Genomic DNA, 26,450 nt, shown 5'->3' with positions numbered 1-26,450 from the left:
TATATATATATATATATATATATGTATAACTGAATCACTATGCTGTACACTTGAAATTAACACAACATTGTAAATAACCTATACTGCAATAAGAAAAAAAAAAAAAGAATCACTTGGAGAGGAATCACATTTTTCAAAATAGGAATTCCTAGGATCCAGACCTACAATGTTGTATTATTTCTACTGTACAGCAAAGTGAATCAGCCATATGTGTATATATATCCCCCATTTTTGGATTTCCTTCCCATTTAGGTCACCACAGAGCACTGAATAGACTTCCCTGAGCTATCTACTCCCTGAGCTATAATGAGTAGATTCTCATTAGTTATCTATTTTATACATAGTATCAGTAGTGTATGGAGAATTCCCTCCTGGCTCAGTCGGTAAAAAATCCACCTGCAATGCAGGAGACCTGGGTTTGGTCCTTGGGTTGGGAAGAATCCCTGGAGAAGGAAATGGCAACCCATTCTAGTATTCTGCCTGGAGAAATCCCATGGACAGAAGACAGTCCACAAGGTCGCAGTAGTCGGACACAACTTGGCAATTAAACCACTACCATCAGTGTTCAGTTCAGTCGCTCAGTCATGTCCAACTCTGCAAGCCAATGAACCACAACATGCCAGGCCTCCGTGTCCATCACCAATTCCCGGAGTCCACCCAAACTCCTGTCCTTTGAGTCGGTGATGCCATCCAACCACTCATCCTCTGTCCTCCCCTTCTTCTCCTGCCCTCAATCTTTCCCAGCATCAGGGTCTTTTCAAATGAGTCATCTCTTTGCATCAGGTGGCCAAAGTATTGGAGTTTTAGCTTCAATATCAGTCCTTCCAATGAACACCCAGGACTGATCTCCTTTAGGATGAACTGGTTGGATCTCCTTGCAGTCCAAGGGACTGTCAAGAGTCGTCTCCAACACTACAGTTCAGAAGCATCAATTCTTCCATGCTCAGCTTTCTTTATAGTCCAACTTTCACATCCATACATGACTATAGGAAAAACCATAGCCTTGACTAGATGGACCTTTGTTGACAAACTAATGCCTCTGCTTTTTAATATGCTGTCTAGGTTGGTCATAACTTTCCTTCCAAGGATCAGTAGTGTATATATGTCAATTCTAATGCCTCCCCCTCCAGGTCAGTTTTAGAAAGAGAGCTCTAGCCATCAAGTAGAGTTTCATATACAGCAAACAAAGAAGGTGGTTTCATGACGTGATAAGAGTCTGGAATGCTTCCCTCCCCACCACCTACTTTGTTCATTTTGTCAATTTGGGTCAATTGAGCACATTGATTCTTAAGAGTAAGGGAGAGGAAGGTTTAATCCTGTGGTTCTTGAGGTGTGGTGGTGGGGGAGCATTCTTGACTGTAAGACCTGGAAGATGGTGTGCTACGATACCTGGAATATAGAGACCACAGATGCTGCCAGGGTTCTCCCCACAGAGAATTAGATGATGCCCAGAGTGTCAAGACTGGTGCTGAGAAACCCTGGTGTGATCATTTTGAGGGGTGAGGTCATTCTTGAGGTGACTCCCTGGAGAATCGCTAGAATCGCTGCTCTAATAAGTCACTGTTTTGCATGGAAATGTGTTGTGTCTTTCAGGCAGGTGTTCTGGAGGAGAGAAAAGCTCAACAGTCTTTTTTTTTTTTTTTTGAGATACTTTGACTTAAAAGGCTGTTTGATGGTAGGCTGTATTTGCTAGGATTAAAAATGTAAGTAAAGAAAACATAAGTCATGATATAAATGAAGACAGGTTTTTTTTCCCCTGTATCTAGGTTAAATATATGACATCTTTGAGTGACTCTTGTTTATTTAGTTCCTTTTCACTGAATAAGCGTCAGTGAAAGGCTCCCTTTGGAAGCAGTCTCTTCACTGTGGGTATGCTTTAGTACATAAAAAAACTTTTATGTACATAAAAAATTTTAAGTACATAGAAAAAAAAATTTTTTAATATATGTTTGTAGGGAGTGGTCCATCTGTTGCAAGGAAGGAGCTGGTTGGGGAACCCTGGGTTGGAAGCACAGAGGGACCCAGAGTTGGGTCACTAGGTCTGCAGTGGAGACCAGGACAATAAAGGAACAGAGTAAGCAAGTGGGGCTCTGTCTGCTATTGGTTGTTGGTGTCCACTTGCCTTCTTGCCTCTCTGTGAAGAAATGAATGCAAGCCAGCAGTGACAGGTTTGCTCAGTCGGCTGAGGGTGCCTTGAACACCACATGGAGAGCATGGGAGGGAAGGGCGCACGTGAGGTCAAAGGGTGATGGCCTTCTTCCCCAGGTGGGGGCAGGAGGAGGGCTGGCAGGCTGGCGGAATTAACCTTTCTCTTCTAGACCATGGACCTGATCAGGAAGTCTGACCCACTTCGCAGAAAAGCAGGTTAATTCTGGGGGTGATGTGATTATACGTTACAGATTTCTCTGGCTTCTCAGTCTTCCTACATCATCCATCCCTTTTCCTGCCTTGCCCACTGGCCCGAGCAGTAGATGCTTCAAACACCCTGCAGTTACCTGCTGGCTCGTCTGTCTTCCTGCGGACCCTCGGGGACTAGGTTTTCCAGCACACAGAGGCTTAAGAAATGTTTGTTGAGTGAAGTAGAAATCAAACTCAGGAGAAACAGTGTACACTGTCTTCGTGTTAAGGTAATTTCTGATAGCAAAAGTCTTTTTCCAGGAGGGTCTTGGAATGACCAACCCAATAGCTTATGTAAATCTTTTCAGGCCAGATGTTTAAGACCCGAATGTGCTTTTGGAGATGTAACATATCCTCAGAGGTTCGCACATACTATACTTTTTGAAATAGCCAGGGCTGTGTGCTGTGAAATTGCATTTTCCTTGAGAGAGACTGAGCATGTAGAGTTCTACACAGCAAGATTTTTAACCCAAAGTTCTCCGTTTTGTTTATTCGTATATCTAACATAGAGCTGGGTGTCCTGTTTGTGCATTTCTTAACTTTTTGACAAGTCCCTCCAGCTGTTTACTCATTTCCAAAATATACTTGTTTTCAGATATGTTCACAAATTATACATATAACAGATTCCATATAACAGGCTTTTCTCCTTCCCCCTTCCTTTCTTTTTTTTTTCCTCTTTCTCTCTGTCCCTCCCTCTTTCCCTTTCTTCTTTTTTTCCTCTGTTTCTTCTCTCTTCTTAAAAGTAGCCTTGTTTTGAACTTGGTGAGTGTTTGATGGATTTTTGTAGGAGGTTCACACTTGAAAATAAATTTCATAGATGATTTTGAATATACAAAAATATCTTTTATTATAAAAATGTAAAGTACGTATACAAATTGAGAGAATAATAGTATGATGAACCTCCATGTACCCTCTACGCACCTTTACTGTTAACAATTCATGGTTCATCTTGTGTCATCTCTCTCCTCCCAGCTCCCTTTCCCCAATTATTTTGAAACAAGTGTCTTCATGGCCCTTCGTTACAGATTACATTTTTCAACTGCTTCCTATTAATGGTTTAAAACCATATGAATAGAGCACAGTATCAGTGGGGAAAAGCCCTCCTCGGTCCGAGTCCCCCTGGGCATCAGGCTTGGGGCCAGGGAATGCTCACTGCCTTCAGTGCCCAAGTGTCCTGCAGTGAACAAATAACGGAGGCCCTTTGGGGAACCAGTGATGTCATCTCTCTTCCGCCCTTCCTCCTCTCCATTATGTACCAGCAAACACCCAGCCCCAACCCTGGCAAAACAAAGCATGTTTTCGCAGCCACGGAAGTCAGACACTATTGTTAACCTTTTACATGAAGGGAAAGTTTGGTTTTCTATTATCAGCAAGACCATCCTCCTTATTGTGAGAACAACTACTGCTTCTTTTTTTTTTTCTTCCCTTAAGGTATTATACACACACACATGCGCACACAAAGATGCCCAAATCTTAAATCTGAGCGCTGCTCAATTTTTAAATCCAACCCCCATGACCCTCGTCCAGATTGAGGTAGAACATCTCCAGCACCCCAGAAAGTGCCCTTCTCCAAAGGGCACCCTAGAAATACCCCCCTCCAAAGGCGACTGGTAGTCTGTCTAGCTGTTGGTAAATTTTGCCTCTTCTTGAACATCACATGAATGGATTCATTCAGTATAAATGGATTCTTTTTGCCTTGGTTTTTTCACTCCAAATAATGTTTGTGAAGTACATCCCTGTTGTTCCGTGTAACAATAGCTTGTTTCTACTGCAGTATAACCATCCAGCATTGCAGTTTTGTGTGAAGACGTGATGTGTTTATCCATTCTGTCTTAGCGGCTAATATTTGTTTACTCTGTGCCATAATCTCTACTAAGTGCTTTAAGTGAAATAGTTAATCTTTTAGGTTAGCCATTGTGATTATTGCCCTTTTGTAGGCAAGAGATGAGCTAATTTCCCCCAGGGTCATATAACTAACATATAATAGAGCTGTTTAAACCAAGTCGTCCAGTTTCCAGACCAATGCACAGCTCAGTGCTTCCATATTGGGCTTTCTGTGTCTTGTCTGACGTGATCTGTAAGCTTCCAGAGACTAGAGCAGGTCTTTGGGCTCTGTGGTCCTTGGGATGATCTGTTTTCTAGAGGAAGACCTGTGGACACAGAGCTTCAGTAGCCTGGCCGTGGCTGCTCAGCTAGTGAGTGCTGGAGCCAGGGTTGGAATCCTGGTTCCCAGGTTCCTTGTCTCTTATTTTTGTTGGCATTTGTTTATTTCCATCACCAGCAGAGTGCAATATGTTTTATCACTCAATGGGTAAGCTCACACTTTTGGTTGCAAACAACAGAAACTGACTAACCTAAGCCAAAGAGGAAGTTATTGGGAGAATATTGATCACTCGCAGAGTCAACAGGGCAACAGAGAACCAGACTGAGGTGCTGAGAGAAGCAGGCTCTTGACACTTCCCCAGACATCCGGCCCTGCTCCCACAAGCAGTTTTTAACTTGCACCGGGACTTCGTATCCGTCTGTCCAGGTGCAGAAGCCAGGACAGAGGCTCTAGCTGTCTAATTGAAGACAGCTTCCTGTGTTCCTTGGAAGGGATTGCTGGTCCCTTCTGTCAGCCACAACGGGAAGAGGCCTTGCCTTCCTCATCAATTTTTTACTTTTCTTCTCTGGGTTAAAGTTGATCTATATTCAATAGTCCTTGAAAAAAGGTAAATCAAAATTGAATTGGCCAAGTTCAATGATGACCTAGATGGGTGGTATGGTAGGGAGGTGATATATGTATACACATGACTGATTCACTCCATTGTTCAGAAACCAACACAACATTGTAAAGCAGTTATACTCCAATTAAAAAAAAAAAATTAAATTGGCCAAGCCAAAGAGGTCAAAAAGAGACACTTCCGTGTCTCCCTACATTTCTGGTTTTTTAATGTGTTTGTGAATGATGGTTCTGCAACCAGGAAAGATGATAAAGTTTACAGGATAGCAACCGTGGGTGTCCTCAGTCTAAAAAAGCATCTGGTCACTTACGTGGGAAAAAATTACCTTGCTGTCCTTTGTCCCTCAGGAACAGTGTCTGTTTTCTGCAGACAAGTAATGGAAGGTTGATTTGGCAGTTCTATTTGGAAAATGTCACCAGACTTCAAAGAGCTTCTTCTGTCCTGGCTTGGGAAATGTGGTTCGCATGCAACAGACACAACAATGTGCTGTGCTGGTTTCCTCTTTACGTGAAGTGGACTTAATTACTTGTTTGTGGAAGGCTTTTGTTGGAAGTAAGAGGTTTTCCTTTTGTGAGCTGCCACTGAAGACTGTCCTTCCACCTTGAGTGTCCACTCATTCATTCATTGATCCTGAATTTACTGAGTACACTTCAGACAGGATGATACAGAAGTCAGATAAGGTCTACTGTTGTGAAACTGTTGGTCTTGTAAGTCGAGTTGGGAAAGTCCTTAACACCCAACAAATTTGCTTTCCCCTTTCATTGCTTCTTTGGACTCTTAACTCCCGTGATGGGAAATTAACATTCCGCTTTCTCTTTGTTGATCACATCGTCAGTGCCTTCTGAAATGTTTATTCTATTGCCTCTTAACCTTTTTCAAAAGAAGATACGTATGATCAACACTAAAATTTTTCTTATTTGAGTTCATGTAAATTTACCCTTGATTTCTCCCTATATAAAATTACATTTATGTATGCTGGCTGAATGAAGAGTTTTTTAAAAAAATAACTTCTTGACTGTCTCTTTGATCAGTGAGGTAGGTTACAAGAGCTCAGATTCTTTGCAATAAGGGCCTATGTTTGCCTAGTTAACTGCCACCACATCAGCCAGGGGGTAGGGTGAGAGACAGAGAAATGGATGCTTGGCAAACTGGAGGACAGACAGCAGCACGTGTTGGTTTGGTCTTTAGCAAACTCATTTCTTCCTGAGCATTCCACTGAAGTGCATTTCTTAGTTCCTGACATCGCGGCAGAGTGGGAGGGCCGTGTGATTGGTTATCACTGATGACCTGTGAGCACGAGTTTAATATTTCTTTCAGGCCAATGAGCTCAAGAGAAGATGTGCCTTCTCATGGCTCTTTTTCCTAGAGAATCCTTCCACATACCGAAGTGCGCGATTTGGTGGCCTAGGAGAGATTTCTCAGAAATGTTATGTCTGGCAGAGAGTTGCTGGATTATATATTAGATTATATGTTGCCTTTTGTCACCCTGTAGTGTAAAATGATATCTCAGTATGATATTGAACAGTGCTTTAGTATTAAAAGGTCATTTATAAAAGTTAAAGACTTACATGGGTACATGGGTTGGAGGAGGAATTGCTTCATAGATACAGGTTTTCCTCTTGGGAGTGATTAAAATGTCTCAGAACTTAGAAGTGGTGATTGTACAACATTGGGAATGCATGGAATGCCGCAGAATTATTCACTTGAAGCCAGTTAATTTTATGTGAATTGAGCCAAAAAAGTCAAATATTGATAAAGTGCAGAATAAAAATAATACTCCTATGTCTGGCACCTCACGCCTTCCCACTTTGTAGAGGCAACAACTTAAAACATGTTGACATTTTCTTTTGGTATTTACCACTGTATTTCTGGATGATATGTGTCTCTTAATGTCTGTAGATTAATCTCTTTTAAATATCACCTGTTCACGCCCTGTTATTATAGATGAGGGTGGCTTCTGACACCTCCCTGTGCACCCTCCATCCCCTAGGTTAACTTATATCACATCTTTTGGCTAAATTTATATCTAGTGTTAGCTACTTATGACTATAAGTGTTGTTCACTGTTGAGCTAAAGACATACTAGATTTTTAAAAAAAATATTGAAGTATGGTTGATATACAATGTTTTGTTAGTTTCAAGTATATGACAAAGTGATTCAGAGATACACACACACACACATACCCATTCTTTTTTAGATTCTTCTCCATTATAGGTTATTAAAAGGTATTAACTATATAAACAAAGATGGAAAGAGAATCCCTCCATTGATCAATTCCACCCATCCATCTTCTTTCCATGTTCATTTATTCCAACTTGGGAAGATGTATCTAAGATTCTCAGGAGATGAACTTGCATTTTTTTGTTTTTAATTTTCATTGTTTTGGGGTTTTGTTGAGGGAAGGGGAAAAGGAGAGGGGATGTCTTTATTCTGTCCTCTGAAAACTAACTTCGAATCAAGTTCAAGCCTTTGTAAGCCTCAGTTAACATATTCTCTAGGTTTAGTTACCTCTCCCGAGCCAGGGTGAGTCACTGCATCGTATTTGTCGTATTGATTTCCTCGACTCTCCTCTCCTCTCTCTGGCACTCCATCCTTCCTTCTCTTCGGCCCCCATCCCCTTAAATTACTGGCTGTCCTGTGTTTTCAGTTGACGGACAGCCCTCTGAACGTTTCATCTTGGCTGTCTCATATGCGTCTCAAACCAAGCATAGGCAAAAGAAGATTCTTGACTTCTGTTCTCCTCTAAATCCATCCCCTCCCAGCCTTCCCTTTCTTAGTAGGCACCACGATCAAGAAGAAAGCTCCCATAGAAACATAAGCCAAGTTCTTCTTTGCTTAAAGTCCTTTGCTACTTTCCGACTGCTTTTGTAGGACAGGCATTGCCTCCCTGCGGCCCACCTACAGAACAGATGCAAGTATCTGCTGTCAGGGACCTCCCATTCTAGAGTTCACGGTTGTGGAGGACAGCGAGGAACTGGCTTTCAGCTGTTCTTCCGGCAGACTCTATTTTCTCACTAAGTCTCGGACGTGTGTTCCCTCCGAGGCTGGCTGCTTTGCCTTCCCACCCCACCCCAGGACCCCTTACGTTAAGGTGGGCTCCAAGCACACGCGTGGCTCCTGTTGCTCCTGTCTTCCTCAGCAGAGCACCACGGGCCTCAGGCCACGGTTAACACATCTGCGAAGCAGTTGAGAGTTCTCCCTCCAGCAGAGTTCTAGAATGCTGTCTAAACCGTGGAGGACCACCTCTGGTCCCTTTTTCAGGCCACGCGCCCTTTAACGCTTACCCAGCCCCTCTATTCAGCTAACTTCTCCTTTGCCGGCCCAGTGTGGCATCTGCTAAAGCTTAGGAATGTTCCAAAATAATTTTTTGAGAGCTGAGTTTAGTTTATTCTTCAAAGACCTGAAAAAAACACTTGTCACATAAAAGATCTTTGTGACATTTCTTTGGGGCGAAATCAAAGCGCAGTGTGTGCATGTGTGTGTACACGCACATGTATAGATACACATGCATATTTGCTTCCCCCACACAGGTAAAACTTGTGCCCTGGATTTCCTATATTTGTGCATTTCTATACTTAGCACACTATTAAGATCCAGCAGAACTTTAATTTTGTCCTGTTGTGCCGTCCAAATAGCAAAGGGCAATACAGAGCCGCTGAAGTGCAGAATTTCAGAAGGTTACTTTAACATCCCATTTGAATTGCTTAATTTAATTTTCACTTAGAATCAGTTGCTAAGCAACTGGGAAGGCAGGACAAAATCAGCAAGGCTAATTTGGTTCTGTTACTAGTGTGTTAGCATTGCTTATATTTACATAGATGGTTAGTTGTAAAAATGCTTAACCCAATACAGTGCTCTGTTTATCCAAGAAAAACAGTTGCTGTGGAAGTTACAGCAAGACTTTAAATGGATTGACAGTGCTTCAGTTCATGCCCTCATCTTAGGTAAATAGAAATTATCTGAAATTTTGAGCCTGTCAGTGCTCCATTGGTTTGTTAAGTGGGGTGCTTGACTTGGCTGTACTATGAACAATTGTAAAAGGATGCTATCCATTGCATGTTAATCCCTTGAAATTATAGATCCGGTTGATCCTCAAATCAGCTTAAGTCAAATTATTGAGGGGGTGGTAATGCATATCGTTTAGCTATCATCATATGAATTGTTTTAGAGGGAAAAAAACGGACAATTTTCTCAGTATCTTCTTACTGATGAAAATTGAAATTATTAACCTCAATTGACCCATAAAGTAAATCATATCTCAAATATGAATACTGGTGACTTAAATGTTTTGAATTTTTTTGTGTGATGTCATACGCTTATCAAGGAAGTCACCGTGGCCCAGTACATATGCCGCCCTCTATGCTGTGTCAAAGATAAGACGTTTAATGCTGGCCAGTGGTCTCATGGTTGTGTGTGATTGTTCTCAGGGCCAGTGGAGAGTTTACATGGTTCAAACTGGTAGAAAAACTGTGTCTTTCAGTGATGCTGTGAAGTTGCCATTGATGGAGTAAATAACAATGAACTGTGACTTTCACTGGAGATGGAGAGAGCAGTCCTATCTTTTAAACCAGTTTCCTGCCCTGCTCTTTGTTCTGTATAGATCTGGATAGAGTCTTTCATGTGCACTAACAATTACTTTGAATAGATGAATTGTAGTCATGATAAAGATGGCTTTTATATTTACCTTATAACTGCTTGTGACTGCATAGAAATATGTAGTGAAGAAGGAAATTTGTAGAAATAGGAAAGTACCTTCTATTTCTACAGTTACATGATTCCAATTTTTTTCTGAATGATGTCAAGTGTTTGTACTGGACTTAGTGAAAGTTCATTGATTCCAACTAGAAGAAAGGGTGGTCTGAATTAGAGGAAAGTCTTAGTGTCTACAGGCTTCCCAGGTGGCGCAATGGTAAAGAATCCACTTGCCAGTGAAGGAGACACAAGAGACATGGGTTCGCTCCTCAGTCCAGGAATATCCCCTGGAAAAGGAACCCACTCCAGTGTTCTTGTCTGGGAAATTCTACATGAACAGAGGAGCCTGATGTGCTCCAGTCCATGGCATCACAAAGAGTTAGACATGACTGAGCACAGGCACTTATCATCTATGTACTTGAGAGCAAATGAGTATTTCTCACTCTGAGATCATTGTTTGGCTAAGATAGTAACTAGGTATTTACTTGTCCTGTCAAAAAAATGTTTCTGTGGACAGATAAGAATGAGTGTATAGTTAGGAGACTGAATTTCTTTAAAGGCTTGGTCTGATCTACTTTCTGAGTACAGTTTTTTCAGATCTGGGTGTTAATTCCAAATTTATTATTAATTTACTCTATAAATACCATTTGAAAATCCTTTATATCAAATGGTAGAATTTTTAGGGAGTGAGTATAAATTTTAAGATTAGTTTTTTAGAAGTTATTTCTAAACGTTTTTGACAGTGTATCACTGTGAAAAATGTTACATGAAAATATCCCTAAACTTTATGTATGTATGTGTGTTTAAAAGTTATATACATGTGTTACTGTAATAATGTATACTTTATAAAAACAAGCAGGAAAATAGACAAAAAAGGTTATGATTAAACAAAATAATGCAGTGTCCTCTTAATCATGATTAGCACACTATCAGGTTGAATGCTTTGCGTAAAGTTTATCATTAGAGGCAACATGTTAAGCATTTTAAAACAATTTTTAATATCTGGGTGTCTTTTTTCAGACCTTCTTAGATCATCATTTTTTTCCTTCTTCTGGTTTGTGGGGTCTGCATTACTGCTGTCTTTGATGTTTTCATTTCATTGCAGGCATCTTTTAAAGCCACTAGTCCATTTTGTGAGTGAGTTCTACTGTATGTGCCAAGTTGCTTCAGTGGTGTCTGACTCTTTGCGACCCCATGGACTGTACCCTACCAGGCTCCTCTGTCCATAGGATTGTCCAGGCAAAAACACTGGAGTGGGTTGCCATTTCCTTCTCCAGGGATCTTCCCGACCCAGGAGTTGAACCCACAACTCATGTCTCCTGCATTGGCAGTGGGGCTCTTTACCACTAGCTCCATCTTCTACTACATAAAACAGTGTAAAAAGTCACAAGCCCAGGCAACCCTAAACGGAAGCATATCACCATGCATTGAGAGAGGGACAAGAAACAGAATGTCTGAGGGCAGGTTCGTCTATTTTCTTCCTACTCTCCAGAGAATTAAAACAACACTCAAGAAACCATTGCCCAGGGAAGTGCCTCCCAATAAACTTCTGTTTTTCTAAAAATTTTGTTGAATTGAGGAGAGTTGGATTTATATCCAGAAATGCTTGTATATATTGTTATTGCATATGATGCAAAGAGCTGACTTATTGGGAAAGACCCCGATTCTGGGAAAGATTGAGGGCACAAGAAGAAGGGGGTGACAGAGGATGAGATGGTTGGATGGCATCACCAACTCAATGGACATGAGTTTGAGCAACTCTGGGAGATAGTGAAGGACAGGGAAGCCTGGCGTGCTGCAGTTTATGGGGTCGCAAAGAATCGGACACAACTTAGTGACTGAACAACGACAGCTGTTGTTGCATCTAGTGAGAATATTGCCCTTAAATTTGTTCATTATAAGGGAAACAAGATAACTCTAGGGCAGCATCAAGAGTTCTGGATTTGGACTCTGAGTCCCAGCTATGCTACTGACTGGCTGTGTGACAACAAACATTTGACTTTCTAAAAGTTTCATTTTCCTATTCTCACATGTGGTGATGAGAATTAACCATCCAAGGAGAGGTTTGTAAAAGGGCTTTGTAACTTGTCACTTATATTTGCATTTCATTTATAATGCTTTAATGAAATAGAGAAAGTTTTTTCCATAGGTTGAGTGTATACACACACATCCTCAGTGACAATTTTTGCTTATTTGTTTCACTTCTAGATTGCCTCTTTAAACTATGTCCCATGAATCGCTACTCTGCCCAGAAGCAGTTCTGGAAAGCTGCTAAGCCAGGAGCCAACAGCACGACAGACGCAGTGCTGCTCAACAAACTGCACGTACGTACTGGGGGGGACTCCATGGCGAGGTCTCATGAGCCGCCATATGGTTGTGTCTGGGTGGAATGGGTTGAAAAGATGAGTTTTGCAGACCTTCAGCTCTGGATAGTGACTTTCATATGTTTTTTGATGAAGGGATAAAAGAGATTCTCTGTGATCCTAAGGAAAGGTGGGTCTTGGTCATCCTGAGATGTCTTGAGAGTTTTCTCGATCATTTCTTTTTTTTTTTTTTCCTCAGCCATTTCCTTTTCAGAATGGCTTTAAGTAGAGTACTGGTTATGAGCACAAGCTCAGCAAGCAAACTGCCTAGATTGGAATGCCAGCTCCACCCCTCACCAGTTGGTCATCTTGTCTGAGTTACTTGGCTGTTTTGTGCCTCTGTTACCTCATCTGTAAAATGGGAATGATAATAATATCCACATCAAGAGTTTGTTGTGAGGATTACATGAAATGAACCATGAAAGGTTCATGTCGACAGTGCGTTCCATATGAGAGGTACTCAGTAGATTTTAGCTGCTATCATTGTATTTATCTTGTCTGTTGGTTGGCATATCAAAGAGATGCTCATTCCACTGTGCTGTGTGACCATAAGCAAATTTTTGAGCCTCTCTGAGCCTGTTTGTCCATCTGTCAAATGATGACATAATTCTTCTAGTGTCTAGATGACCTAATTCTTCTGTGAGGCTTATTTATCTCTGTGGAACTTCTTTGCAATGTGGAGAAGAAAGTTATGACATATATCCAATGTGGTATTATTGAAATTTCAGTCCATTCCACACCCCCCTATTCTGCTTTATTTTTCTGCTTGTCACTTCCCATCATCTTTCCAATTTATTTATTAGCTGTCTACAGTGATTAGAACGTAAACTACACAAGGACAGAAATCTGTGTCTGCTTTACTGTATCCCTCTCCCTCTTGCCTACAACATGTGGGGCACTCAAATATTTACTAACTGGATTTTTAAAAATCTTTCTCGGACGATGATCTTCAAGGATGTACAGTATCTGTGAGCATGTGGGGCTCATGCCTGCCCGGTTTGTGACCAGTAAGTGGCAAAGTCACAGCCAGCTGCACTGGGTAAGGTGGGACTCACGGAGGGGACTCCTTTACTCGGCACATGCTGTGTTAGATGGGGCTGAGGGCTCCGGGCATGATGAGAAGACCAGGTCCCTGATCTCCCTGAGCTGAGCCTCTAGTGTGAGGATGCACACACACATTGCCTTTGAAATGAAATGCATGCCTTGTGCCTGCTACACCCTCTGAGGCGTCGGAACTGTCCTCACTATGCTCTGGCCAGACTCACTCTACTTCCTTTGCTTTCATTTGTTTTGGAGCACCACAGACTCTTAACAGTCTCAAGACATTAGCGCTTACAGCTTATTCTACTGAGAACATCCTTCTCCTGACTTTGCCTCAGTTAAGATCTCTGCCTCCTTCGTCTCTCAGTGCAAGTTATCTCAGCAAAGTCTCTCCGCAGCTCCTTATCTAACCCTCGTCTTGCTTCCCTGCATCATGCACCCTGTTTATATCTTTCTCAGGACTGATCGCAGTCTGCAATTATATTAAATGGTCCCCTTAATTACCATCTGTCACTCAGTAGAATGACAGCCCCTCAAGATGAGGAGCAATGTCTGTCTGGTTTACCACTCTATCCTCAGTGCCTTGTAATAGCATTTGGCACATAGTAAGTGCTCAAGAAATATTTCATGAACGGATGAAAATAAAACACTCTGCTCAGTGACAGTGGTAAAGCTCTGGCAGTGACTTACCTTCTGGGAGCTTAATAGCTGACTAAGAAATAGAGGTAGTGACACAGCTGTGGCAAATACTATTATAGGGCAAACCACCAAAGCTTTGTGAGCTCCTAGAAAGAGCTTCACTGGTGGCTCAGTGATAAACGATGCACCTGCAATGCAGGAGACGCACGTTCGATCCCTGGTTTGGGAAGATCCCCTGGAGGAGGGCATGGCAACTCACTCCAGTATTCTTGCCTGGAGACAGAGGAGCCTGGAGTCCATCAGGTTGCAAAGAGTCATAAATGACTGAGGCGATTGAGCACTCAGAAGGAGCTCCCAAATCTTCTCGTGTGAATAAGGATGAGTGACATGGTAGTCAGGGAGGACTTCCTGGAGGAAGAGGAGGTGACAAGCCTCACAGTGAGGCATCTTTGGCAGTGAGAGGGTAGGAGAAGGAAAAAAAGCAGAAAGAAAGAGATCACTTTGGAGGCTTCCAGGACTGCATCGTTGTTTTAACAGTTTTAGGGCAGATATTCTCAGCCTCAGCAGGCCCAGTTCTCCCTCTGAATAGCAAATATTATTAATATGTGCCTGTATGAACTGGAAATAAAAGTTATAAATAATATAGCCTCCCAAGATACCAAAGTTTGAAAATGAATCATAAAGGTAAAATAAAAGGAAAGGTATTTTATTAAGCTACTGCTCAGGCACCATCATTCTAGAGGACATAAGAAAATAAATGCTTGTACCTGTTTGTATAAACCCCATGAATAAGGAAGCTAAAGACCGTGGCTGATGTAGGTCTCTAGTTCCAGTGGCCCAAAAAGCATGTTTTCTATAAGGTGATTTTTCAAAATGGTTAGCATTTCTTCATAATATTACGAAGAATGCATAGCACACTCTTTATTAAAGAACACTCCCATTTTTGGGAAATTGTTAATAATAACATTAATTAAACCATGTAAAACTGTGCTTTGTGGGAATGTGTAAAGTGGAGTTAGGGACTTGGCTCAGAAATGGCAGGTAGCCGGGACTTCCCTGGTTGCCCAGTGGTTAAGACTCTGCCTTCCAATGCTGGGGGGGTGCACGTTTGATCCCTGGTCAGGGAACTAAGACCCCCCACATGCCATATTGGGCAGCCAAAAACTTAAAAAGATAAGTAAATAAATAAAAAGACATTGCAAAAACCACAGAGTTGAAAACTGCAATCCTAAAAGTGACCGAGAACTTTGAACTCCTTACTAAAACAAACAACAAATGTTCTCTTTCATGCTGTGTTCTTGCTTTAAATAAATTTTAAAAGGAAACCAGTGCTGTCCCCTGATTTAGGATTACTGACGTGACTTTTGGGTCTTAGTTACTCTGTGCAGTTCCTACTTTCCTTGCTTAGTTGGACATTTTTTCCCCCTCGTGTCTGAAAACCATTCACATGTTCTAGTGTCGTCATTAAAATGCTGTATTTTGGGAAGCTGCTTGCCTTTGGGGGTGGATGGCTGGTCTCCAGGGGGTTTTCATTTTTATTTTTGTCAACTACTGTGGAGCACCCCAATCAAAGGTCAGATTATTTTAAATTAATGCCATTTAAGGAATTAGTTGTCTAGACCACTTTGACTTCCTTTTGCCTAGGCTATGCAACATGCCACCAGCTCTCTGAAGGACAATGACATCTAGTGGCTGGTCGCTGTGTGTGTCTGTTCTTCCATAGAGAACTGGATGCTAACCCCCCTGGTCATGATTTCCCAAGACTCTTGGCAGAATGAGGTTCCCCTACCCTTAGCAAATCATGTAATTTGTTCTTCGGGCCTTGACTACATTTCCTGACAGCGTTTCTGTCTGTTACCTTGAAATAGCACCTACATTGTTTTGGTTCTGAGAAATGATCTGTTACTTTAAGCTGGGAACAACCAGAGGAGTGATGAGTCTTTATTGTCTTTTGAAGCCTGGGTCCTGCATTGCTTATTTTCAGAAGCCTTAATTCAATATCATGTTATGTAATTCAGAGGGTTTTTTTGACCTTAAATAACCTTTCCCCACTGCTCCAGTGACCTCTCTGTGGTAATGTAATAATGGTTTCTCTATTTCTGAAATAAAGTAACAGGTGACTGTGATGGGATTGGCCTTGATGTTGCTTAGGGAAACAGAGTAATGTCCATGGTGAATAATGGTGGTAGAGAGCATAGCATAGAGTGCCATTTCTTCCTTAGAAATTCGGAACTGTCCTCAAGTCATTGTGTAAGGAAAAGAGCAACAAGTACTGGATTTATTAGGATTCTTAAATATTGAAAAGGTAACACATTTAAGGTGGCTTTTTGTTTACTCTTATTTGTAAATTAATTTTTACTGGAGTATAGTTGCTTTACGATGTTGTGATAGTTGCTACTGTACAGCAAGGTGAATCAGCTATAGGTTTTCGTATATCCCCTCTTTTCTGGATTTCCTTCCCATTTAGGTCACCACAGAGCACTGAGTAGAGATCCCTGTGCTGTGCAGCAGGTTCTCATTAGTTACCTATTTTACACTCAGCAGTGTATGTATGTCAGGCCCACCCTCCCAATTCATCCCACTCTGCCTCCCCACCCTTAGTGTCCATACATTTGTTCTCTACGTCTGTGTCTCTGTTTTGCTCATAAAGCTTTCTAAAAACCCAGGCTTCTTGCCATGGAGATAGGATGAAGATGCTTCTGAAAAAATGACATGTGAGTATTGTAAGAAGTGAATTTCAAAAACACATGAGTAAGAAAGGGAAAAAAAATGGTATGCTCTCTAAATCTTACACCTCAAAGATAATCTTGGTTTTGTATTTGGTGTGTGTCCCAGTCTCCAACCTCCTATTATTCCTGTATCTCTGTATAAAGTATTAATGGGGACATGCCATCTCACTTCTCTTTCTTTCACCTGCTTATTTCCCCACTTACTATGTCATGAATAAACAAGTAGCTCTGTATTTTTCATGGCTACTCGATAACTCCATGGTATAGCAGTACTGTAATTTTAGATAGACAATCCCTATGGAGTTCAGAAATACTTAGGATCCTGGCAATTTTTTTCCATTCTGGGGGGGGGGGGAACGTGGTTATGGCCTCGTGTGCATGCCTGTTTACTTCTTAGAAGAAATTCCTGGGAAAAGGATGGCTAAGTCAAAGTTATATCCATTGACCAACTTTTTGGTGGATATTGCCAGATTATCCTTCAGAAGAGTAGTACAAATCCACTGTCTTAAAGTGTGGACTCATCTTTAGAATACACTTGAGAGAGTTAATATGTTTTTTCCAAGGTTAAAGCAACCTTGATCAGTGGGCCTGGGTATAGGTTGTACCTTCTTTTTTATCAACCTTTTGCTTTACGTGTTGAACTAAAAATCATGATGGATTTTTTTTTTCTGAAAGCCAAATTATATGTCAGTTATATCAGTAAAACTGAGGGAAGGGAACTAATTTATTTCATGGAGGGAGTTACCTAAAGACTGACTTGTGAACTCAACACATATACAGCATTTATGCACTTAGCAAAAGATGACATGAATGGGAGAGTTTTCTCCTTAAAGAGCCCTTATAGCAAAACTGAATTCTTAGAATGGTTCATAAACTTAATTCATGGAATGTTTACTTAGTACTTATGTGTGGGCTTAGTCATCATTAAATCTTTTAATGGAGTTTCAGAGATGATATTTGATATTCTTAGATATTTATTTTCCAGTTGTATATTTTCACTTCTGATTTTACCTTTTGCATGTTTTTAGGGAAATACCATTTAATCTTTAGAGCTACTGGTGTTTAATTAGTCTTAAAAATGAAATTTGGGCCTTCTTGGTGATTAATCTGACATTTTCTTTTAGATATGCCAGTGACCAATGGATGACCACTTTTATCCTTAATCTGAGCATAGGCATGAACTTAATATTTTAGATTAATATTTCTTAGATTGAAGTCACTGGAAATCATTGAGAGAGGAATATCCATGAGAATTTTCCCTTTTATCCAGGAGCCCTTATATTAATTTAAGTCCAAGAAACACTATTTTAAGATTTTCTAAAGGTGAATCCTTTCAGTGTGACATGTTGAGCAGAAATTAAAAAAAAAAAAAAAGCCTGTTTGTTGGGAAAATGTTGTTTTATTTTCCTTAATTCATTGATTTTTCTACCCTTTGATTTTTTTTTCTTTCTCCAATTTCCTTTTCTTATTAGCTGAGAACTGCTTGGCAGAAAGAATAAATGGCTTTCTCCAAAGTATAAACCTGCCTTCTAAGTAGATTCAGTCCAGTGGTGTTTTTTCCTTTGGAAAGTACCTGTGGTTACTGGAGAGCTCTCTGGAGAGGGTGCAGCTCGGGCATGAAAACAGGGAGAAGGGAGGTGGGAGGAAGTGAAGGGAAGGTGTTTGTGAAGAGGAGGAGGGAGTGGGGGAGAACCCTGCCCAGGGCAGTTGCATGCCAAGGATGGCTATGGTGTCTGCACTGCTATTGTTTCTGGATGTGTCTTGAAACCAGTGAATATTATCTTTTTGTACCTGAGAACAGCAGACTGTAACTAATTCCAAAACAGCAAGAGGGAAGCCTCTGAATAGACCATTGTTTTAAAGGGTTGAGATACATAGGGTAAACTTGCAGCCATCTATATGAACACAGGCAGACCCTTACCTTCCTTTAATGTGGTTTGTTTCCGGTTTAGGATTGCTGCCTGCAGCTTATTTTTCTCAAAAGATACGCCTTCCTAAAAATACCTATCTTCGCGGTAGAGGCAGTGTGGATGCTGAGCTTAGGAAATGGGAAGATTCTTCATCCAGCCAACGTAGTCCACTTTCCGAAATTCTCATCATTAGGACATTTCCTAGTTACAGAGACTTATGCATAACAATCACGGTTAAAATGTGTTGAATGCCTATTTGGTGTCTAGTATGCATTTTCTCTAATCTCCATGATGGGAGGGGGGGGGGAAAGCTTATTTTTGTCCTCGTTTTGTGGATGAGAATGCTGAGTGAGGCTCAGTGAGATTAAATAACTTGGCCAAGATGGTAAAGTTGGTTTGTGGTGGAACCAAGATCAGGTCTAAAGTGTCCTGTGGAAATGGGGACCTGGGAAGGAAGCCCATTACCCCGTGGCATCTGCTGGCATCTTGTCTGAAGGCCAGGGGAGACTCAAGGAGGAGAACACTGGAAACGGTTCTGAAAGATACTACTGGTCATCATCATGCATTTATCACCCATCAGATTAGAAGAAATCCCTGTTATTTTACTTTGGTTTTACTTAGTCTGGGTTTAGGAGTCAGGGGTTGGAACAGCAGTTTAATTGCCTAGGATGAAACTAATTCTCCTTGAGCATGGTTATCATATGTTAACAGTCCTTACTGAGTTCTACAGGGAAATGAAGAAAAAGGACTGTGTGGGTTGGAGGCCTGCAGTTCAGTTCAGTCGCTCAGCTGACTGTTTTGGAAACCCTCTATTCAGCTGTATCATGTTCCCTAGGCTAGTAACATCTCTAGCATCATTTGTGACTGTATCAATCTGGAGTTTACCCAAATGTGGGTGTGAGATTGTCTCTTACTTACTTAGTAGCTGTGTAATTTTTTTAAATGACAGTATTAAGCAAAATTTCAAATATACATAGTAGTAGAGAAAACAATATAAACTCCTTTTGTAGTCATCATTCAACTAACTATGCATTGTCAACCAAACTTTTTCATCTCTCTGAGTCTGTTTCTTCTTTATTAAATTAGAATAATCATCTTCTCCTCAGGGAATTACCATGAAAATTACATAAATTATAATTGGTATATAACAATAAAAATTAACACTCCATGAATCCTTCTGTGATGAGAAACCGTGCTAAGTGATTCCTATGAGGTGAGAGTACTGTTTTTATTTTCATTTTACAGAAGAGGTAACTGAGGCTCACAGATGTTAAATAACACATCCAGGTCACAAAACCAGTATTTAAATCCTGTTTTATTTTACTCCAGAGCTATAAAGACAACCTGTGCAAATCATAAAAGGGCTGTGCAATTTCCCTTCCAACCTTACCCTGTTTTCTTTAAAAACATATAAGCTTTTGACTTAGTCTTAACGCTAAGCAGATATCCGTGAAGTCCTTAAAAGAAAAAACACATTTTTGAAAAGTCAAAAGGCCAACAAGCAAAGGCATAGTGGGTTGGATTGCTAAACCCCTTGCTCCTTGCTTAGCCTCTGGGTGTACTTAGGTATTAATATTTTCTTATTTCTGTGGTCCTGTATGAACTGGCTGTGTTGGTTCTGCATCACAGCAGAGAAGTGAAACACATTGTTGCCTCTTTGTGACACTCTTCCTTCTCCATAAACAGCATGCTGCAGACTTGGAAAAGAAGCAGAATGAGACTGAAAACAGGAAATTGCTGGGTACCGTGATCCAGTATGGCAATGTAATCCAGGTAGGTCAGAACCACACTTGTGTCATGGAGCTGAAACATTACAAAGAGTGAAATGAAAAGCAAGCAGAGTAAACCCTATTTGGACCCATAAAACTCCCATGCAGACAGCCAGCTTATTGGAAAAGTTCTGGCATTTCTTCTGATTAGGCTGGACTCTTTCAATGTGAGAGTCCACTTCTGTCCTTGGAAGCTGTTAATTTAGACTGTCCACATTTTTTAGATGGGAAGCTTCTAACTAAAGAGGAGCCTGACGGTTGAGGTCTTGCCTAACTTGCATTCCTTGAAAGTTCCTCATATTTGGTAAAAACTGATGGAAGGGCTGGTCGCCAGAAGTAATAAGAGCAATTCTGTATCTTCAGGTAGAATATTTGATGATGAGTCTCAGGTCTTAACTAATGGGTTATGAGGTTTACTTGTTTATTTCTGGTACCTTTAAATTGGAAAGGATTAAACACAATTTAAGAAATAGCTACCACAGGTTTTGCTGGAAAGAAAAAGTCCACCTGGGTCTGTCCTTGCAGAAAACAGTCTGTGAGGAAGTCCAGTGCCAAATATGGCTTTTAAAAAACCATTAAAAAAATTGAAGTATAGTTAGTTTATGATGTTGCGTTAGTTTCGGGTATATAGCAAAGGGGTTCGGTTATACACATACATGTATATATATATCCATTCTTTTATCAGACTCTTTCCCATCAAAGGTTATTACAAGATATTGAATATAGTTTCTTGTACTGTACAGGAAGTCTTTGTTGTTTATCTATTTTATATATTGTAGTGTGTCTGTGTTAAGCCCAAACTCCTACTTTGCCTCTCTTTACTAATGCTATTATTAAATTTACAACTGACAGAGGAGTTCCTTCCCAATTTTTCTCCTCTGAGATTTAGAGCAAGAATTCTTGACATGCCTCAGTTGTCTCACTAGCAAAATGGTAATAATAATGGTGTCTGCTGCCTATGATGATTGACAGGGACCTGTCACAGAGTATCCTCTGAACACATATTACCTAATATTTCTTATTTCCCCTAGATCTTGACATCTACCAATAGGTAATATCAGGTTACACACCACCCAAACCCAACACCTCAACAGGTGCATGGAGGATCAGGGCTACTCATCAGAGTAAGAACGAGGGCTTGGGAAAGCGTTAACTTCCCTTTGTGTATCATGGCTAGGGGATGTCAGAGACTCATGGATCAGACAAGTTATTCCTCTACTTCCAGTAACCCTGGCAGTTTGTAAACCTCCTGGGAGTGTTCTAGAAACTATCTGTGACCCTGGAAAGAGGGATATTGGCAGTGGCATCTCATGCTCGTCTATCATGTCTCCAGAGATTGGACAAGCTTCCATATTCCCTTCCATCTTCTCTTACAGCCTGTTGAGTTGGGAAGCTTTGGTCAACTCTTCCTGGTCTAGACTTACTATGGGACGTTTCCCATCCAGATCTTCAGTCTTTCCATCCCTTTCATGTACCCACTTGCCAAGTATTAAGAATAGAGTGCTTAGAAATTCAAGGTAGAAATCCATAGCAGTCATGTTTTCTCAAATGAATTGAGAATCCCCCTAATGGGGTCCTCTATTAAATTGAACTGTGTCTCTTGTTCAGAAGTGCCCTTCCTTAGCTCCACCCTTGTGTCAGGGCATATTCAGACTGCAGTTCTTTAGACCCTTTACGTGGGGTTAGACCCCTTCCTGGTAACCAATGGCAGGAGTGCTGTTCTATCGGACAGCACCCTTTACCTGAGTGACATCCATCTCATCCAAGGCTGTTTTGGGGGGGAAATAATTTTCTTCTCCTCTTCCTTCTGCTTGCACCCCCTTTGCTCTTTCCCCTTTTCTAATCATCCCCTTGCCCTAGGCACTTGTGTGGCTCTCTAACTTCACAGGCAGCTCAGTGGTGGGAGGAGTGTTTGATACATATTTAATATGGCTGAAAGAGAAATGATAAAGATTCGGAGACATGCTGACAGGCACCTTATTCTCTCGGTGGTTTCAGCTACTGCATCTGAAAAGCAATAAATACCTGACTGTGAATAAGAGGCTTCCGGCCCTGCTGGAGAAGAATGCCATGCGAGTAACGTTGGATGAGGCCGGAAACGAAGGGTCCTGGTTTTACATTCAACCTTTCTACAAGCTGCGATCCATCGGAGACAGCGTAAGTGCATGTTCCCAGCCCAGCGAGTGCTCCATGCCGGGCCTCCAACCATGACTGCATGCTTGGGTCAGCTAGGAGAGATTTGAAGCTGGAGCCAGAGGCTTATCCTGTAGGAGGAGGAGGGACTCACTATGGAAACCAGTGTTTGGGAAACAGGGAAATCTGGAGTGAAGTGTGACCTACATACAGTAGCTCTATTTTTCCTACTGGGCTTCTGAAAAAATTCATACGAGGAGCCCATTACCTCAGTAACTTTACCACGAAAGCCGCTGTCGTGTGTTACTGTCCTGAGGACTATCCCCCCCTTCTGTATCAGTGGTAGAGTAGAAATGCTTTGCTATTTGGGAAATAAAGTTAGAACAGAGGATGGGAAATAAGTAGATTGATAGAGGAGAGTGGATTTTAGGATTAGCCTCAGTTGGTCTTTGTCAGTAACTTTGCGGGTTCTTCATTCCATTTCGGTGCCTGTGGTTGGTTGTGAGCTGCGCTTTTCTGGGTAGGGGAGGTCGTTAAGTTATAAAGCCCCAGAAAGTTATAAGTCATCCTTTCCAGGGCCACTTAGAACCATCCTGATACTTACTATCTACCTTACTGTGTGCTTATGTGGTCGTATACTTACCTATCACTATGTATAAATGCTATCAGCAACATTTCCAACCTTGTTAAGATTCTAAAATAGTTGTTTCTACCAAAAGAGATATGTGTTTAAACAGTGTGAAATTCTTACCAAAATGCTCAACTAGCCTCCACCTGAAACTGAATTTTGCCATTTTTTAATATTTAAGTATACAAACTCTGGGTAGTTTCAAAATGTTTTAGTTTATATGTGTGTCTATTAAAGTATATACAATATACCTGAAGCATCTAATGCCAGGACCCACCACCCACCCCGACCCTGGGCAGCTGGTATACAGTAGTCATCATCAGCTGAGTATAAGAGAACTACTCCAGAAAAGCTTACATTTCAGCCAAAGGTTTGGATTTTTTTTAATGTATTTGACATAATTATATTCATTTGGAGTTAGAGAAAATTTGATAGTATGCCTTCCCCAAATGTATCAAACTGAGAAGAGATGGGTTTTACATCTTAGGAAAGCATCCTTTCCATTCTTTTTCCTTCCGCTTCCATAATAGAAGACAAGGAAGGGTGCTTTGTTCTGAACTTAATTTCTAGCATGTCCTTTGCTTTCCTGTCCTTTCAGTTCAGTTCAGTTCAGTCACTCAGTCGTGTCCGACTCTTTGCGACCCCATGAATCACAGCACGCCAGGCCTCCCTGTCTATCACCATCTCCCGGAGTTCACTCAGACTCACGTCCATCGAGTCCGTGATGCCATCCAGCCATCTCATCCTGGGTCGCCCCCTTCTCCTCCTGCCCCCAATCTCTCCCAGCATCAGAGTCTTTTCCAATGAGTCAACTCTTCACACGAGGTGTCCAAAGTACTGGAGCTTCAGCTTTAGCATCATTCCTTCCAAAGAAATCCCAGGGTTGATCTCCTTCAGAATGGGCTGGCTGGATCTCCTTGCAGTCCAAGGGACCCTCAAGAGTCTTCTCCAACACCGCAGTTCAAAAGCATCAATTCTTTGGTGCTCAGCCTTCTTCACAGTCCAACTCTCACATCCATACATGACCACAGGAAAAACCATAGCCTTGACTAGACGGACCTTAGTCGGCAAAGTAATGTCTCTGCTTTTGAATATGCTATCTAGGTTGGTCATAACTTCTCTTCCAAGGAGTATGCGTCTTTTAATTTCATGGCTGCAGTCACCATCTGCAGTGATTTTGGAGCCCCCAAAAATAAAGTCTGACACTGATTCTACTGTTTCCCCATCTATTTCCCATGAAGTGATGGGACCGGATGCCATGATCTTCGTTTTCTGAATGTTGAGCTTTAAGCCAACTTTGTCACTCTCCTCTTTCACTTTCGTCAAGAGGCTTTTTAGCTCCTCTTCACTTTCTGCCATAAGGGTGGTGTCATCTGCATATCTGAGGTTATTGATATTTCTCCTGGCAATCTTGATTCCAGCTTGTGTTTCTTCCAGTCCAGCGTTTCTCATGATGTACTCTGCATAGAAGTTAAATAAGCAGGGTGACAATATACAGCCTTAATGTACTCCTTTTCCTATTTGGAACCAGTCTGTTGTTCCATGTCCTGTCCTTTAAGGTTATCTTTTTATCGGTGCCTTGGTTGAGAAAATTAGATGGTTTTGGATTCTTACCCTTGTAGAATAGTGTTTTTTTGAATACTTGTAGAACAGTGTTTTTCAAAGGACAGGGTATCTATCTGCACATAGGCTAAGATATCAATTTAGTAATTTGTGACTATTATTTTAGAAAGTGAAATAGAATAGATAGTATCAAGCTGTGTTGAACATAATGGGGATAAGATTGTTTGGCGTGGGTAACTTTTGTCTTAGATAAATAGATACGTATATCTGTGCATACATGCATATATGTATGTATACACATATATCTACATATGTATGTATGACCAGGTCATAATAGAAAACATATTTCTTAATATGACTTTTCAAAAAAGTATAAAAGTCATTGCTTTATAAATGTATAACTTTATTCTCTCAAAGGTAAAGACTTACTTCAGACAATATTCTGCTTCTACCCCTAAAACTTACTTATGCAAGTGCCTTAACTGAATCTAACAGAGGTAGGACTTTTTTCTTCCTGCTTAGCCTAACTTTGAAAGCATCTTTAGGTAATCAATGACAACTGTAGGCAAAAATTTACCTTTAGGGCCTTCTATGTGGACTCGGCTTCTCCCAAAACTAACCACTGCTCATTCTGCACTTTTTTGGTGAAATGCTCTGTGGATTCTTTCCTTTTCAGGTGGTCATAGGTGACAAGGTTGTTCTGAACCCCGTGAATGCTGGCCAGCCCTTACATGCCAGCAGCCATCAGCTGGTGGATAACCCAGGCTGCAACGAGGTAAGAGAAATCCAGTTACGACTTGTGAGCAGCATATGCTACGGGAGCCCTCAGCCTTCCTGGGACCAGAGCATGGGTGTGGTGACAGTGACTTGAGTCCTGACTCAGGACAGTGTACCCATTTTGCAGGCGAGGAAACCAAGACCTGTCACACGAGGCTGTATAAGCCTGTTCAGTCGGTGGGAGGTGATAGTCACTTCAGGCCTCAGTTTGCTAAGCTTTGTATCACTGGAAGACCATTTTCTAATTTCTTAAACCAGAGGAGGCTCCCTTGTACCAATGCTTTTTGGCCAGAGGAGCACCCTTTTCTAATTGGTCCCCTAAAGAGAGAGCCTAATTCCCCTGCATTGGCAGCTATGAACACCCCTGCAAGACTGACATCTTGCTTTTGGCAATACATCTACTTAAAGTAATTGGCAATTACAGGACACAAGGACAGTAGCTTGATTGTGACATGAATATTTGCCTAATGGTGGAGGGCACAAGGTCTGGAGTCAGATACTGTGGATTCAGATCCCGAATCTGCCCTTCTCTACCTCTGTGACTGTAGATTCATTACCCAGTCTCCCTGGGCAGGCATCAGTTTTCCTACCTCTGAAATGGACATGATGGTTATTACTATTTTTCAGGGTGGTGATGGTTGTTGTTTAGTCACCAAGTCACTGTCCGTTTTGTGGCCCCATGGACTATAGCCCACCGGCTCCTCTGCCCATGGGATTTCCCAGGCAAGAGTACTGGAGTGAATTGCCATGCCCTCCTCCAGGAGATCTTCCTGACCCATGGATCCACCCTGCATCTCCTGCACTGGAAGGCAGATTCTTTACCACTGAGCCACCAGGGAAGCCCTTTTAGGGTGTTGCTAAGGATTAAATATATTAGTAAATATTGGCCCAGTGCATAGAATGTCTTTAGTGTACAAACAGTGGCTGCAAAGAAGATGTCATTCCAGAAGGGTGAGAAATTTACTTCCCTTAGCCACAGCTGGAATATACATAGTGATTGGTAGAAATTATCCATTTATTACCAGAGACTTCTAACAGGTCAATTGAATGTGCAGGTTCTGTGGTCTTAGTGATGCCAGTCTTTAG

General features: G+C 41.4%; 1 protein-coding gene across 3 annotated transcripts in view; it reads left to right on the top strand.

Moving 5' to 3' along the window:
• Positions 1–26,450, top strand: part of ITPR1 (inositol 1,4,5-trisphosphate receptor type 1) — a 348,152-nt gene that overhangs the window by 118,822 nt on the left and 202,880 nt on the right. For all 3 annotated transcript variants that reach the window (XM_069561814.1, XM_069561813.1, XM_069561815.1), the window contains exons 5-8: positions 12,021–12,136; positions 20,181–20,267; positions 22,262–22,420; positions 25,264–25,362. In XM_069561814.1, coding sequence (XP_069417915.1) covers positions 12,021–12,136; positions 20,181–20,267; positions 22,262–22,420; positions 25,264–25,362 — 461 coding nt within the window. The remainder of the gene's footprint in view (positions 1–12,020; positions 12,137–20,180; positions 20,268–22,261; positions 22,421–25,263; positions 25,363–26,450) is intronic.

This window comes from Ovis canadensis, chromosome 19 (assembly GCF_042477335.2).
Source record: "Ovis canadensis isolate MfBH-ARS-UI-01 breed Bighorn chromosome 19, ARS-UI_OviCan_v2, whole genome shotgun sequence".
Taxonomy (NCBI): Eukaryota; Metazoa; Chordata; class Mammalia; order Artiodactyla; family Bovidae; genus Ovis; species Ovis canadensis.
The sequence above is the reverse complement of the archived record's forward strand: the minus strand, read 5'-3'. Positions and strand labels throughout refer to the sequence as shown.